General features: G+C 35.1%; 1 protein-coding gene across 1 annotated transcript in view; it reads left to right on the top strand.

The window, feature by feature from the left end:
• The first annotated feature begins 2810 nt into the window (after window positions 1-2810).
• LOC128861868 (tigger transposable element-derived protein 4-like) overlaps window positions 2811-14640 on the top strand; it is a 33364-nt gene continuing 21534 nt past the window's right edge. Inside the window, exons 1-2 of the mRNA XM_054100243.1 lie at window positions 2811-3200; window positions 3282-4066. Coding sequence (XP_053956218.1) covers window positions 2869-3200; window positions 3282-4066 — 1117 coding nt within the window. The 5' untranslated portion in view covers window positions 2811-2868. The remainder of the gene's footprint in view (window positions 3201-3281; window positions 4067-14640) is intronic.

Raw genomic sequence — 14640 nt, forward strand, 5'->3', positions numbered from 1 at the left:
CTTTTAGTTGCTATTTCCAAATAAATACAATTTGATACTACAAACAGACATACATACATATACAAAAAACAGTTGATGCTAAATCCAGTTCCTCTAGCTAGCTGTGTAGTTGTTGTTCCTTTTGGTGCCTTTCCTGGCAAATTTGTCTTCTTTCTTTCCGACCGCCGCTCTACTGCAGTTTTCAAACTTCCTCAGGTTTTTTTGCGGTGTTATCTGGATATGGAAGCGTTAACTTTAAATAGATTAAGTCGCTTAATGCCAATGGCCATTGGTATTGGCTGCATGGCTGGCAAGCTGTGGTTGGCAAACAGCGACAGAGAGCCGGCAATTTTAGTGTTGTTGACAGTAATTGACAAGCGTTCGGATGTGCGAATATGCACACAGATTGGAAGACAAATTTGAAAATTTTGTTTTTGGCCATAGATGGTTTTATGAATAAGTACTTTCGTAAATTGGAGAAGTTGAAATATTTGGCAAATTGTACGATATACATATTTAGATTAAATAGAATTGAATATGGAAGTAAGTAAGCTATTTTCAAGCTCATTTATTTTACAGTATTACAATTGGAAAGATGAATTTGTTAGATAAAATTTTGAGTGTAGCAAATCCAGCGAAAGAAAGGAAGAAACTTTGAAAACTCTTGGGAAACGTTGTATCTTCCTTCTAGCATCGCATATTAAGAAGACAAAAGAGTTAAAGGGCTGGTATAAGATAAAATTTTGTATAATGCCTGATAAGACCAAAATTTTGTTATGTCTTTTCTCATACCTTGGCTCAGATCACACACACTAGCTGTGCTTGGGAGCGAGCTCTTGTGATGGTTTAATCATATTTTAACTACTGGTAATATTTAGGTGAGGTAAAAGTTGAGTTAAAATGTTGTCAATGTTTTTCCGCTTTATTTTGACGATTAAATTGACTTATTTTCTTATTATAGTAGTTGAAAAATTTGCATTTTCTAAATAAACAGGAGAGCTAACTTATAAGCCTTTTAGTTCGTAATCGAACACTTTTCGGACTATCTTCATTTCCTGCTTGACGATTTCCAAAGAATTGTCAATATTTTCGACGATTTGTCCAACATAATGGAATCAATGAAATTATCTTTTGGCTGCTGTATTTGGTCCATAAGCAGTCCACATATTTTTGGATGTCTGATCTGGCTTTTTCGTCATTGACTTACTGAAATATGCACTAAATTTTCTTTTGGTTTACCTCTATTTGGAACGCAAAAATTTTCTTCGTTCATGGGGGCGTAGGTTTCGATGAACAGGTTGAATGGCAAATATCCCTCGCCCCAGTTTCGAGGCCCATCAAGACATCGTGATCAAATGAAAATATTGAACTCATCGCTACAGGTTTGCACGATAATTCGCATTAGCCCGTTCGCGAGAGAGTGGCTGCACTACGATTTCTAAAAACTATTGTGGATGAAAACACCTTTTGTACACGTTTAAGTCTCTTTTTAGCAGACTTAGAATCAGTGGTGAATAATCCAGTTTAAAGATGAAAATAAAGAGATTAAAGAGGTTGAAAAAATTTTAGCCGTTACGATGCACAAATCTCAAAACGGAGGATGATTTTGAAGTAATGGGATTAAAGTGAAAAATGAGAAAAGATGAAAATTAATAATACTACAGCGAAAAATAAGTCTTCCTCTACAAACTGAAGTAGTTTGAACAAGGTCGTGTACGAAGTAAAGGCTTTTGAAAAGCAAATACTCGTATGACAACTCTTTTTCATATTCAAAGGCAGTCGAGCCTTCTCACATCAAAAATACAGTGATTTCTACCTTATTTGAAGGTTCGCTGGATCAGTCGCATTATTTATTACAAAAAATAGTTTTAAATCCTCGGCGAAAAATAATAAAAAAAAAAATCGAAGAAAAGGCATCTTTGTGGTATGTATTTTCTGAAACATTCCTAGGTTTCTTTCTTTCTATTCTATTTTTCGGGTTTATATCCTCACCTTTACAACTAAGCACATTTGTGTAGATGCAAGTTATTATTTTTTTTTTCATTATAGTCCGGTCAAAAGAGAATACAAAATATAAATTTTTATACACCTTTTTTTCCATTCTTAATTGTTAGTAGTTACTGCCCCCCTGCATATACAAATATCTCTTAAAGAAGTCACAAAAGACGGTCGAATTGTAATGCAGATTTGTCGACTGTCCGCCTTCATATATTTTGCAATCTACTTGTAATGCTACGGTGTCAATGGCGTCCTGCCAAGGATATGTATATTTTAATTTTATTTAATATTTTAATAACTTTCTTTTTGCTAGTGCGTGATTACCATTCAGAAGTGCGTAGTTTGAGGCCACTGCCACGAAACACCAATTTTTTTTTTTTTTTTTTTTTTTTTTTTTTTTTGTCGTTTATTTGCAATCTATTTTTAAAATAATAAGCAAATTATCTAACTATTAACAATTTGACTTATATTATTGAGCTCCATTGAGGTCAATAATGATATACAGTCGAACTTCTTTACAGTGAACTTCCATATAATGAAGCTCTCCTTATAATGAACTGGTTTCGAAGACACTGCTTTTTCGTTCTTCTTTCGGTGTATTTTTGTCTCCTTATAATGAACTTCTATATAGTGAATTTTTCTATATAATGAACAAATTTTACAGCTGGAAATTCAAGCGTCCTAAGTTTTTGTCTCCATATAGTGAATTTTTTCAAAAGTTTTCTGTTGCAAAAAATTACAGTTAGATGTGGACAAACTGTAATGAGGGGAATCCCAAAATTAAAACAGAACGAGCTGAGCTATTACAGTTTTATTCAGTGATTGAAGTTAAAATGACGCATCGAAGCAGCATTTCGCTTGAAAAAAAGTTATTAATGATTAACAAAGTTAATGAAGGAAAGAAAAAAAAAAGATATTGCCAATGAATTCGGAGTTCTTCCCAGCACTTTATCAAATATTTTAAAAAATAAGGAAGTGATTTTAAAAAATGCGGAGGATTTGGCAGTAAATACCAAACGCAAAAGACTTCGACCTTGTCATTTTGAGGATATTGAAGAAACAATGCTGAAATGGTTACTCGTTGCACGTGGTAAGAATCTCCCTTTATCTGGACCATTATTGAAGCAAAAGGCCAAAGATTTTGCGGAAGCACTAGGACACCACGAATTTGAGGCAAGTACAGGTTGGTTAGACAAGTTCAAAAGTCGGCATGGCGTTATTCAAAAGACATTATGTGGGGAAAGTGCTGACGCCAACATAGAAAACCTTGATGAATGGGTAACGAACGTCTTACCGAAATTAATTGAAAATTACAACATTAACTACATTTTTAATGCCGACGAGACCGCTTTGTTTTTCAAATGCTTGCCAACTAAAACACTGGCATTCAAAAATGAAAAATGCTTTGGTGGGAAGCAAAGCAAGGAGAGAATAACTGTCCTGGTGGGAAGCAATATGACTGGATCAGAAAAGCTAAAATTGCTGGTAATCGGAAAGGCCAAAAATCCGAGGTGCTTCAAGGGAATAAAATCTTTAGGTGTCGATTATGAGTTTAACAAAAAAGCATGGATGACCAGTGAGATTTTTACGAAATGGATTGTAAAACTCGACAAAAAATTTTGTGATCAAAACAGAAAGGTGTTGTTTTTTGTTGATAACTGCACTGCCCACCCTAAAGATGTAAGAGACAAGTTGAGAAACATTCATCTCGCTTATTTTCCTCCCAACATGACTTCGTTACTGCAACCAATGGACCAAGGCATTATCTACAACATGAAACAACATTACAGAAAACGAATTTTAACGAATATATTGACTCAAGTGGATGAGGGAAATTCTGTTATGGCCATAGACTTGCTGCAAGCAGTTCGAAATCTTAGCAATGTATGGAATGTCTATGTTAAACCAGAAATAATTGCCAACTGTTTTAAAAAGGCTGGATTTTCAAAAGATTCTATGCAGATTCCATTTGAGCATTGGGATGAAGAGGACCTTCTTTCAATATCGGATTTGGCTGCTTTACAGTCTTCATTTAAAAAAGTAGCAAATATCGAAGCATCGTTTGATGACTACGTAAATGTTGATAATGGTGTGCAAACTTGGGAAAACCCATCCGAAGAAGATATTCTCAACAGCATTTTTGAAAGTCGCGGAGTTCCAGCTGAACCTGGTAAGCATTTATCTTTTTATAGTCAAACAAAAATTTAATATGTAAATATTATTTCAGATAACGATGAATACGATTTGACCGTTGAAGAATTGGCAGAAACTGAGGAGGTATTACCTACGTTGATACAAGCTGCTTCATCCATTAGCGTAATTAGAACCTTTGTGGAAATGAGGAGTGACGTGCCGATTAATGTTTTCAACTCTCTACATGATTTGGAAGCTTTTATTGAAAATGAAAAATGGAAGACTGTAATTCAAACCAAACTCACTGATTATTTTAAATAAAGTTACATAAAAAATCAATGTTTCTTTATAATGAAGTTTCTATATAGTGAAGGGATTTTCAGGTCCCGTGCGAATTCACTATGTGGAAGTTCGACTGTATATGTATACTACGTTTAATGTACACTTATATTCAGACTTATGTGTTAGATTTTAATACATTTTAATATTAGATTTATCTATTAGGTTCTGAATGGAATGTCTAATACATGATGTCTTTTAAGTCTATTAATTTCATTAGTTTCATCAAGTAATGCAATTGCTAGCGGGTTATCGTGATAACTTAATCTCTGTAAATATTTTGTGGTAATTTTTTTAATTTCATCTTTTATAAAGGGAATTTTTAGATCAGTATGTATGGCTTTATTTGTGACGAACCAGGGTGCACTTGTGATAAGCCTTAAAGTTTGCGCTTGGTAATTCGTAAAAGAGGTCCCAGTTCGAATCTCCATGTGTGAAATACCAATTGATAGAAGGTTTTTTCTAATAGCGGGCATATCTCGGCAAGCAATGGCAAGCCTCCGAAAGTAGCTCTGCCATGAACAAGCTTCTTATTAAAAGGGTGCGCCAATCACCCAGAAAGGACGTAATCGCCAATTATATATACACATAAATATATATAACCTCCTTTTTGCAATTCTCTTCTATAATCTAATATCCATTTCACCCACAAACAAAAAAAAATAATGCAGGATTTACCATTTGCAACTTGTAAGAAGATTTTAAGGATAACGCGCATGAAGTAAAATAGTAGAACGTAAACACGCGGCACATGTCTCCATGTATGCTTTTAAAATACATTCCCATATATGCACGTAGAAATTGACACATTTTTATGTACATACGCATACAATTGCAATGCACACACATACATATACATACATAGCTGAGCACAAATGTGTGCAGTAGTATTTGCTTTAGAAATCCCTGACTGGTGCTTGCATGCTCACATGCTTTCGCTTATCTTCGGGGAATTCAAGGATGTAAGGCGGAAAGACATGTACATACACATGTACATATATATATCCGCAAAATGTTCAGCAAGCTTTTGAGTGTATCTGTATATTCCGATCGATTTTGTGATTTAAAAATTTTTATTTTTCCCAGTCGTAAGATAACTCTTGAAGCAGCTGCACATACATGGCTACGTAGGAGACTATTTCATGTGCACCTTCCTTTTTCCTGTTTTATATACCTTTTTTATTATATTAAGCTATGTCTAGTTATATCTATCGATATGAAAGAGAATGTATTTTGTGCTTATACTTTTCTCATCAATTTAATATTTTAAATGACCTTAAAGTTCCAGAGGGAAAAGGTAAAGTGAGGTATCCATTGCGTATACTTTATTCCATAGAGGATTAAAGTCCAACCAATTTTGTTTTTACGTTTATACAAAACAGCAAGAAGAACGGAATTTAGGTATGTATTAATACAAACCTTTCATAGGTGTACCTATATTTTTTTTTCAAAATGATTCATTTAGAAATTTCACGGGCACTTAAGGATACATTTTTCAAAGGTCATTGTTGAACTATATTTGTCTTGGCGAAAAGAAACAAAAATATGTTTTGATTGCTGGCTATTGATTTTTCGTTTCATATCATCCTTGTGTAAATACGCCACACTAAATACATGCTCCCAATACAAACTGAAACCTCTGTAAAGCTTTTTTCTGATGCAGTTAATATCCAAAATACTGAAATTTCATACAGTTACATAAATTACAAGTTCCGCACTTATTGTGAGAAGTGGTACGTATTGGAAAAGGTGGCGTGGCACCTCCCATATAAACTGAAATTTCCAAATGGCTTTGCTCCAGAAGCACAAAAGCTAAGAGAATGTAATTTGATCCAATTACACAAATTGCTAATATCAGTCTTACAGTGAAACGTGGTAGGTATTAGAAAAGGGGATGTAGCACTTGCCATACAAACTTAAATCTCATATCGCGTATACAAAAAAATGAATCAGCGGCAATTTCAGAATCTGAAAATACTTTGTGAAAAGAAAAAAAATTTCTCACATTTTATTACATTGAAGTACAGTTCAATTGAAATTAGATAAAACCTCCCGCTTAAAGTAAGAATTTTTATTGGTCGAATTTTCAACTACGGTACTATGATTTTCAACTATGTATATGTAAGTATTTGAAACCATTTTTCGAAAATTGAGTCCTTAGCATCTTTAAAGTCCTTAAAATAATTCAAATAATAAGAAAATTAAAAACTGAGTATGCAGCATTACTATATAAAATTTACAGTTTTACTTACATATGCAATTTTTCTTGAATAATTTTTATTATCACACGGTGTTTTACATACATACATATGTATGTATAATATATGTTCATATATTATACCTTCTGAAAACTGCTACTTCATTTTGGGTGAACTAGACAACTGAGTGTAGCCGGTGGAGAAAATGAACAAACCTTTGTGTGGGCACCTGCAGATATATATAATATGTGTACGAATTATTCTACCATCTATTCATCAGAACTAACTTCCATTAACTTTCGCATATTCCTCCTCCTATTTTCGTTTGTTTACTTTCTTTGCTGACGTCACGGTACTTGGAGAGGCGCAATCTTGTATTCCATCCTTCCTAAATATATTTTAAAGAAGAACATGTTTTCAATTTCTTTTTTTGTGCGCATTAATCGATGCCGCTGTTCAAATTTTAAACAGAGTGTAATACAAAAACAATTTCCAAATTAGTAATTTTAAAACATTGTTGATGATGATGCAGTTTCATTTTCCATGAAACTTGTTTTATTCCTTAATGATTTTCAATAGGATAATAATAAATGTGGGCAAAAAGTAAGTTGAATTTATTTGTCAAAGTTCGCGGGATTAAAATTTCGCTCTAGTTATTTTTTTCATGAGTTTGCAGCACTGCTAATAACATCTGGGCCAACTTTCATGTGAGTGTCATTATCAGTAATATATTTACGCTTGTGTTTACCAAACGACCAAGAGTGCATTTTTCGATTTTTACAATGTCCGATTTGATTGAGCAGAGAAGTGCCATCAAATTTTGTTTGCGGAATGAAATTTCGGCTGCGGAAACGCTTAGCATGTTGCAGAAGGCATTTGGTGATTCGACCATGTCGCAGAAAAATGTTTATAAATGGTACAAAGACTTCAAAGAGGTTCGAGAACGTGTTGATGACTTGGAGCGCTCCGGACGACCATCGACGTCAACAGATGACCAACACGTCAATAAAGTGAAGGAGTTAGTGCGCAAAAATCGTCGATTGACTGTTAAAGACCTTACTGATATGATCGGAATATCAGAAGGATCTGTGAAAACCATTTTGAAAGACCATTGTGCCTACGAAAAGTCAATTCTCGTTTGGTACCGAAAACTCTGAATTTCTTGGAAAAAAGTCGTCGCGTTGATGTGTGTGAAACAATGCTTTCAGACTATCAGGACAAGCTCAAACGCATCATTACGGGAGATGAGACTTGGATTTATGCTTACGACCCTGAAACAACCGACCAATCAAGCGAATATCGTGCTAAAGACGAGCCCAGACCGAAAAGAGCACGTCAAAGTCGTTCAAAAATAAAGGTCATGATGACATTTTTTTTCGATTTTCGTGGTGTGGTGCACTATGAATTCCTTTCACCTGGCCAAACTGTTAATAAGGAATATTATCTGAGCGTTATGCGTCGTTTACGTGAAGCAATTCGTCTAAAAAGACCAGAATTATGGGCCAACAACTCTTGGTTTTTGCATCACGATAATGCACTGTCTCACACTGCACTCGTTCTTCGTGACCATTTCGCCAAAAATTCCACGCATATCGTTCCGCAACCACCGTATTCGCCTGATTTGGTTCCGTGTGACTTCTGACTATTCCCAAAACTCAAGAGACCACTCCGGGGAACGCGTTTCGAGTCGATTGAGGAGATAAAAGCTGAATCGAAGAAGGTGCTGATGGCTATACCGGAAATGGACTATTTGACATGTTTCGGGGATCAGAAAAATCGTTGGCATAAGTGTATTTCATCGAGAGGGGATTATTCTGAAGGGGATGAAATTGGTTTACAAGAATAAATAAAGATTTATCATTTTACAACAAAATTCACCTTACCTTTTGCCCATAGTAGTAAATGATCAACAAATCACTTGAACGGGGAGAGTTCATAGATGCCTGGAAAATAACAATCATTAATTTAGTATTCAATACTGGCAGTAAAAGTAATATGGCCAATTATAGACCTATCGCCAAATTATCCACAGTTTGAAAATTATTTGAACTTATAGTGAAACCAACACCGTTTCATGAAAGGTAGATCCACTGTTTCAAATCTTGCAGTGTTTTCTGAATCATTATCATCATAACATCTTTAAAAAAAGCACAAGTTGACACTATGTACACAGGCTTTTCAAAAGTAATTGATAATGTTAATCACAGGGTTTTAAGTTCCTAACTGAAGGCTGATTTAGATAACGTCGTTGCTAGGTGTAAAATAAATAAGTTAGATTTAAGTGCAAACAAGTGTTTTTCATGTTTCTTCTTCTAAATTTTGATCTGCTATACCCACTTCCTATCACATTGGTGGTTCTAACACTCGGACTGAAAAGTCCCGGGCCTAACAAAGAAGCCAAGTTTTTTTTGTTTAAAACTAGATTAATTTATCTACTTAATTTTCTTCAAGAACAACGCAATCATTCCTGCGCCGCTGTAACTTTTCAATATCACTTTTCTGGAACGATTTATCTTTTGCCTCAAAATTTGCCTCAGTTTCAACTATAACCTCTTCATTCGAGCGAAATTTCTTACCGGTGAGCATTTTATAGGTCTGCGAACAGCCAGTAGTCACTGGGAGCCAAATCTGGCGAATACGGTGGATTTGGGATCAATCCGAAGATCAATTCATGCAGTTTTGTCATTGTTTTGATGTGTGACACGATGTGTTGACTTGAAAGTGAGCAAACGTGGCATCCACTGTGCCTTGTCAGAGTCCATTGCTCCTGTAATATAAAGCCGATACGTTCTTTTGATATCTTTACGATGCCATTTAACTCACGCAACCTCACTTTTCAATTATTCAAAACGATTTAGTGGATTTTTTTGATATTTTTTGGTGTTACCGCCTCATTTGGACAGCGCCGTGGACTATGCATCATCGATGTCTCTACGACCATATGTTAGTTTACCCAATCGGTCGATCTTTGTATGGTATTTGACTCTAAATTCTCTTTTAAAAGTTATTTGAATTACACCATTGTAAAGTCATATGCTGTACTTTATTAGTAGGTTTGAATGTACCAAGAAAGCTTTTTTGCGTTATGCTTTGCGTTCTTTGATTTTCACGGATTCAATTCCGTCCTACGAAAGTCAGTACTTGCTCATTATTCTAAAAATAGTAGATATTAGAAATACTATTATTTTCCTCACTTTCCTTTTGGATTTGATAAGAGGCGCGATTGACTCTCCACCGCTACCCGAGAAAATTAATTTGAATATTCCTCAGCGAAGCTAACGGAATCATAATATTATCTGGTTTGGGATGGTTAGAACCAATTATGCTTCCAATGCTCCAAATCGTAGAACTTTGGGAGAAATCAATTCGGTTTCAAATCATATTGTCCTAGATATTTCTTCAACAAATACCCACTTCAAATTGTTACTACATGAATTGTTGAACTAAATTCTTAGTATTTTCTAAAATTTTTTCTCTGTGTTAATTATAAGAAATGTTACTTTCTTTCATTCATTACAATGAAACTAGTATTAGGTGCGCAACTAAGTTCTCGCTGTTTTTTTGATGAAAATACAAGTTTATTCTGAAAAAATGGTTACAAGTGAATCATTGAAAGTATTGCCCATCGCTGGTTACTATTTTTCCCATCTTTCTGGTAGATCTCGTATACCGTCATGGTAAAACTGTTCATCTTTTGAGGCTATCCACAGGTGATAATCGGACGGCGCAATATCAGGAGAACATGGCGGGTGGGTAGGATTTCCCATTTCAGTGTTTCCAGGTAGATTTTAACGGGTTTGGCAACGTAAAGCCGAGCGTTGTGATGCTGTAGAATCACTTTTTCATGCCTCTCCGCGTATTGCGGCCGCTTCTCGCGCAGTGCTCGGCTCAATCGCATCAATTAAAGTCGATACCAATCCCCTAAGACGCTTTCGCTTGATTATAACAGTTCATAATAAATAACACCAACTTGGTCCCACCAAATACATAGCATAACTTTCGCAGCGTGAATATTCGGCCGAGGCGATGACGTAGTAGCATGATCGGATTGTCTCCATGACTTTCTTTTCTTTGGATTGCTGTAATGAATCCATTTTTCATCACCCGTCACGATGACACATTGAGCAATGTCTCCAATCAATGTCTTCGAAGGTTTTTGGCCTTCCTTCACGCGGATGGTCGTCAACATTAAAATCACTGTCTTTGAAGCGACGGAACCAATCTCGGCACATTGTTTCACTTAAAGCAGCATCTCCATAAACTTTTTGTAGCTCTCGATGCCCTTCAGCCACCGTTTTTTTCGAATGAAAGAGGAAAATCAACACTTCTCACAAATGACGATTATTCGGCACAAAATCAGACATTTTCACAAAACCAAAGGTATATGATACCAAAACCAAATCACTAATGTGTCGAAATAGTTTGTTTACCATATGTCTAAGCTTTGTTTATGACGTTTAGGTTATGTTAGAATCGACTAGCACACACTGCTGGTGGCATCTATTGACAAACAGCGGTAACTTAGTTGCGCTCCTCTTACAGTGATCCATATAGCGGTTTATTTTTAAGAACTCAAAAAAATTAATCCTTTTTGTATAGTATTTGCTTATTCGCAAGAGTAGACACTCTCATTATTTATGGATCGTTGATGTGGTTGCATCGGCTGGCTTCCCAGTAACGCATCCTGTTAACCAAGTTTCCAGTGACGGTTTCATTCTCTATCTCATGAATGGCTTGCTCGATATTTGCCCTACGTGAACCGCCAATGGATTGTGCGCATAAAATCGGTATCTCACGGCACCCTGCAAAAGAAAGTCTAACCGGGCCAAATTGCAGATACGAAGTGACCAAACGTGCAAAAGATCAACTGTGACATGTGGAGTGCCTCTCGGCGTGACATTCGTCCAAGTGCTTGTCTTCGATTTCCGGCAAAAAAATGTTTATTATGCCACTGTAGCGCCCACTGTTGACCAAAATAACGTTGCGTGAAGTATTTTCAAACAAAAATGAGCCCGGATGCGCCAAATGAAAATAGCCTTCATCATAAAAGACTTTGACTTTTGCCCCCTTTAAATAAGCGCGTTGTTAAGGCTACAAGAAATTGACTTTCGAAATATTTAAGTTTGCAATATTTCCCATCGTTATTTAATCGCTTAGAGCATCCCCTCTGACATCAACCTTACAGCGGTTTGTCGTTTGCAAGCAAATTAAAAAATAGTACAATACAAAAACAAAATATTAAAAAGAGTATGAACTGGCCTCTAAGTAAATCGCCTCGAGAATTTAAAAAGCGCTTAAGGGAACGAAAATGCGTTTATATCATACACACATATATACATGAAGGTGGAGCAATAATATATGGACATTTGATTAAATATATACTTTTTTATAACAACATGGCCATGAAAATTTGTTTGTGTAAGAGTTATTACAAATCATAAAATATAACTTCCTTAGGATAACAAAAGTAAACGAAATGTTACACAGCTATTAATAAGCTTCAAGTAACAAAGAATTAACGTTTTTTGGTTGCCCCTTGTTTTTAAGTGCAGAACTAAGGCAAAATAATAATAATAATAATTTAAATAATAACAGACTAGTATGTAACCCCCGAAAATCGGGTGGGCTTTTTTCCTACGGAAAGTAAACAGCATATGTGACACCTTATATATTAAAAGTTATGATGATTAGAAAAGTGTATATTTTTATTCATATGTAACATGTAAGAACTTATGCATATAACATTTTTAAAATTTTTTCCAGTTAATTTTTTTTAAATTATTTCATTATAAACTACATTCAACGTCAAGTTTTCGTTATTGCCCATTTGAACTCGTATATTTTCCCAGGATCTAACCCGGCTTAACGCAACATAAAGTTGGCCGTGAGCAAATCAATCCTCCTTTAAATGAAGGCCCACCTTTGATAATGTTTGCCCCTGGGCCTTATTTATTGTTATGACGAAGGCTATTGTAGTGGGAAATTGGCGGCGCTTCAACCTAAAAGGAAGTATGGTTTCGCTCGGCTGCAAATTTATACGAGGCAATAGAAATCGCCTTCCCTGAACCTCTCCGCATAACACTTCCGCGTGCAAACAATTCGGATGCATTTGTTTTATGATCAGTCGCGTGCCATTCACCAACACAGTTATACATTTTTTTTTTGCCATTCGTAAAATTTCTTGGATTTGCAAAAGTAAAAATATATTTTTTCACAGATCTTTACGTTTTAAAAAATTTTAAGAAGAATGGTAAACAAAATTTTCAAAGTTCATAATCATATATGATTTGATAATGGCTGCATACATAAAAATATACTTGTACACACATAGAATACAATACAAAGAAACAAAAAAATCACTTAAAAATGTATATCTGTGTCAAAAAGCTCTATGATTTGATGGGTAATACTGATCTTTTAAATGGCGTTGGGCATTACTATAAAATTTTTCTGAGAATAGCCCAAATACAGTTTACCTTTGAAATAGTATCAAATAAATAACTAATTTGTCTCTCTCTCCTCATTTTTTAAAACTATTTAAAATTTTGAGTTTTGCAAAAAGGATCAAACGCACACAACATTTTTAAATACATACATACGTTTATATATTGTAGTTCAATTGTACCATATATGAACGAAAACAAAAGTGGATGCTTCTACCAATCATATCCAATACGTGACGTTTCATACATTTTTCACTTACTTACCTCCTCTATTCCTCCACTTAAAGTAGGAACACTTCTACGAACTCTTCTTGGTCGTCCGCTAGGCATATTTTAAAATTAAATATGGATGTACCCTTTTCTTAAAATAAATTCTATTTTGCGTCTGTCCAAAACTCTTTCTAATTTGCACTGTTACCGTTGTTTTAAGTGAATTGACAAATTTCAAGTTAATTGTCAATTCATACCAATTATTGCCATCACTACAAAATTTTGAAAAAAATTCGCAGCAACCGTTGGGACTATGTTCATGAATACATATTTATTAGTAAAGAGAACAAAACAAACAAATTATTGAGAATCCAAATGTATACAATGTTGTGCTCATTAGAAAGAGAGCTAAACAAAGCAAACGAACGTACACATATATATGCGTATATTTGTGTGTCATCCCGCTTTGCATAGACATCGCTGTTATCAATATGAAAATTTTGATAACTTTACACGCAAATATTTCATGAACAAATTAACCAATTTTAATTTTTATAATTTTCCGGAAATATGCTCATCAAAACCTTTCTCTTGATATATATTTCATATCTGTACATATTGTGGTTTAGTCAGAATAAGCGCCATGTTTTAAATTAATAATAACAGATAATAAAAACCTCCACAACTTATCACCGATGAATTTAACATTTTTCCAAAAACTTGTGTCGGGGGAGTCTCTTAACATCCGATGAGGCAAATAATATTTTGCACTTTTTCTTCTTTCATAACGTTACAACGCGGGGTTCGTCAAATCTGCCTTCAAAATGCTTCTTCAAAGTGGCCTATCTTGAGCTGTTGCTTCATAGTTACGTATTCCCAACTTCTTAAGATCGTGTTCCACTGCGTCTATCTAACGGTTCCTCGGTTTTCCTTTGGCCTCCACCGCCCATTATCTGTTCTGTCGAAGCATTCTTCACGGTACGGCATACGGATCACATGACCTAGCCATCTTATGCGCTGCGCTTTAATAAAATGTACGACTCTCTCGTTCTGAGTTATATCGTACAGTTCAGAGTTCAATCGAGTTCTATAGGTGCCATTCTTGTTGGGCCAAATATCTTTATTAAAATTTTTCTTTCCATCTTAGCAATCTTTCATCAACCTTAAGAGTCCATACCTCACAATCATACGTTCGGATTGGTCGAATAAGGGTCTTGCACATAGTTAACTTTGTAGCTTTGGACAAAAGTTGCGACTTGTCCCTGACTGCGGATGTTGAATCACCACTACATGCGAACATAACTCTTGGTAGTACTTAAAATGCTGCATTATTTCAAAAA

The sequence above is a fragment of the Anastrepha ludens genome, chromosome 4 (assembly GCF_028408465.1).
Source record: "Anastrepha ludens isolate Willacy chromosome 4, idAnaLude1.1, whole genome shotgun sequence".
Classification (NCBI taxonomy): Eukaryota; Metazoa; Arthropoda; class Insecta; order Diptera; family Tephritidae; genus Anastrepha; species Anastrepha ludens.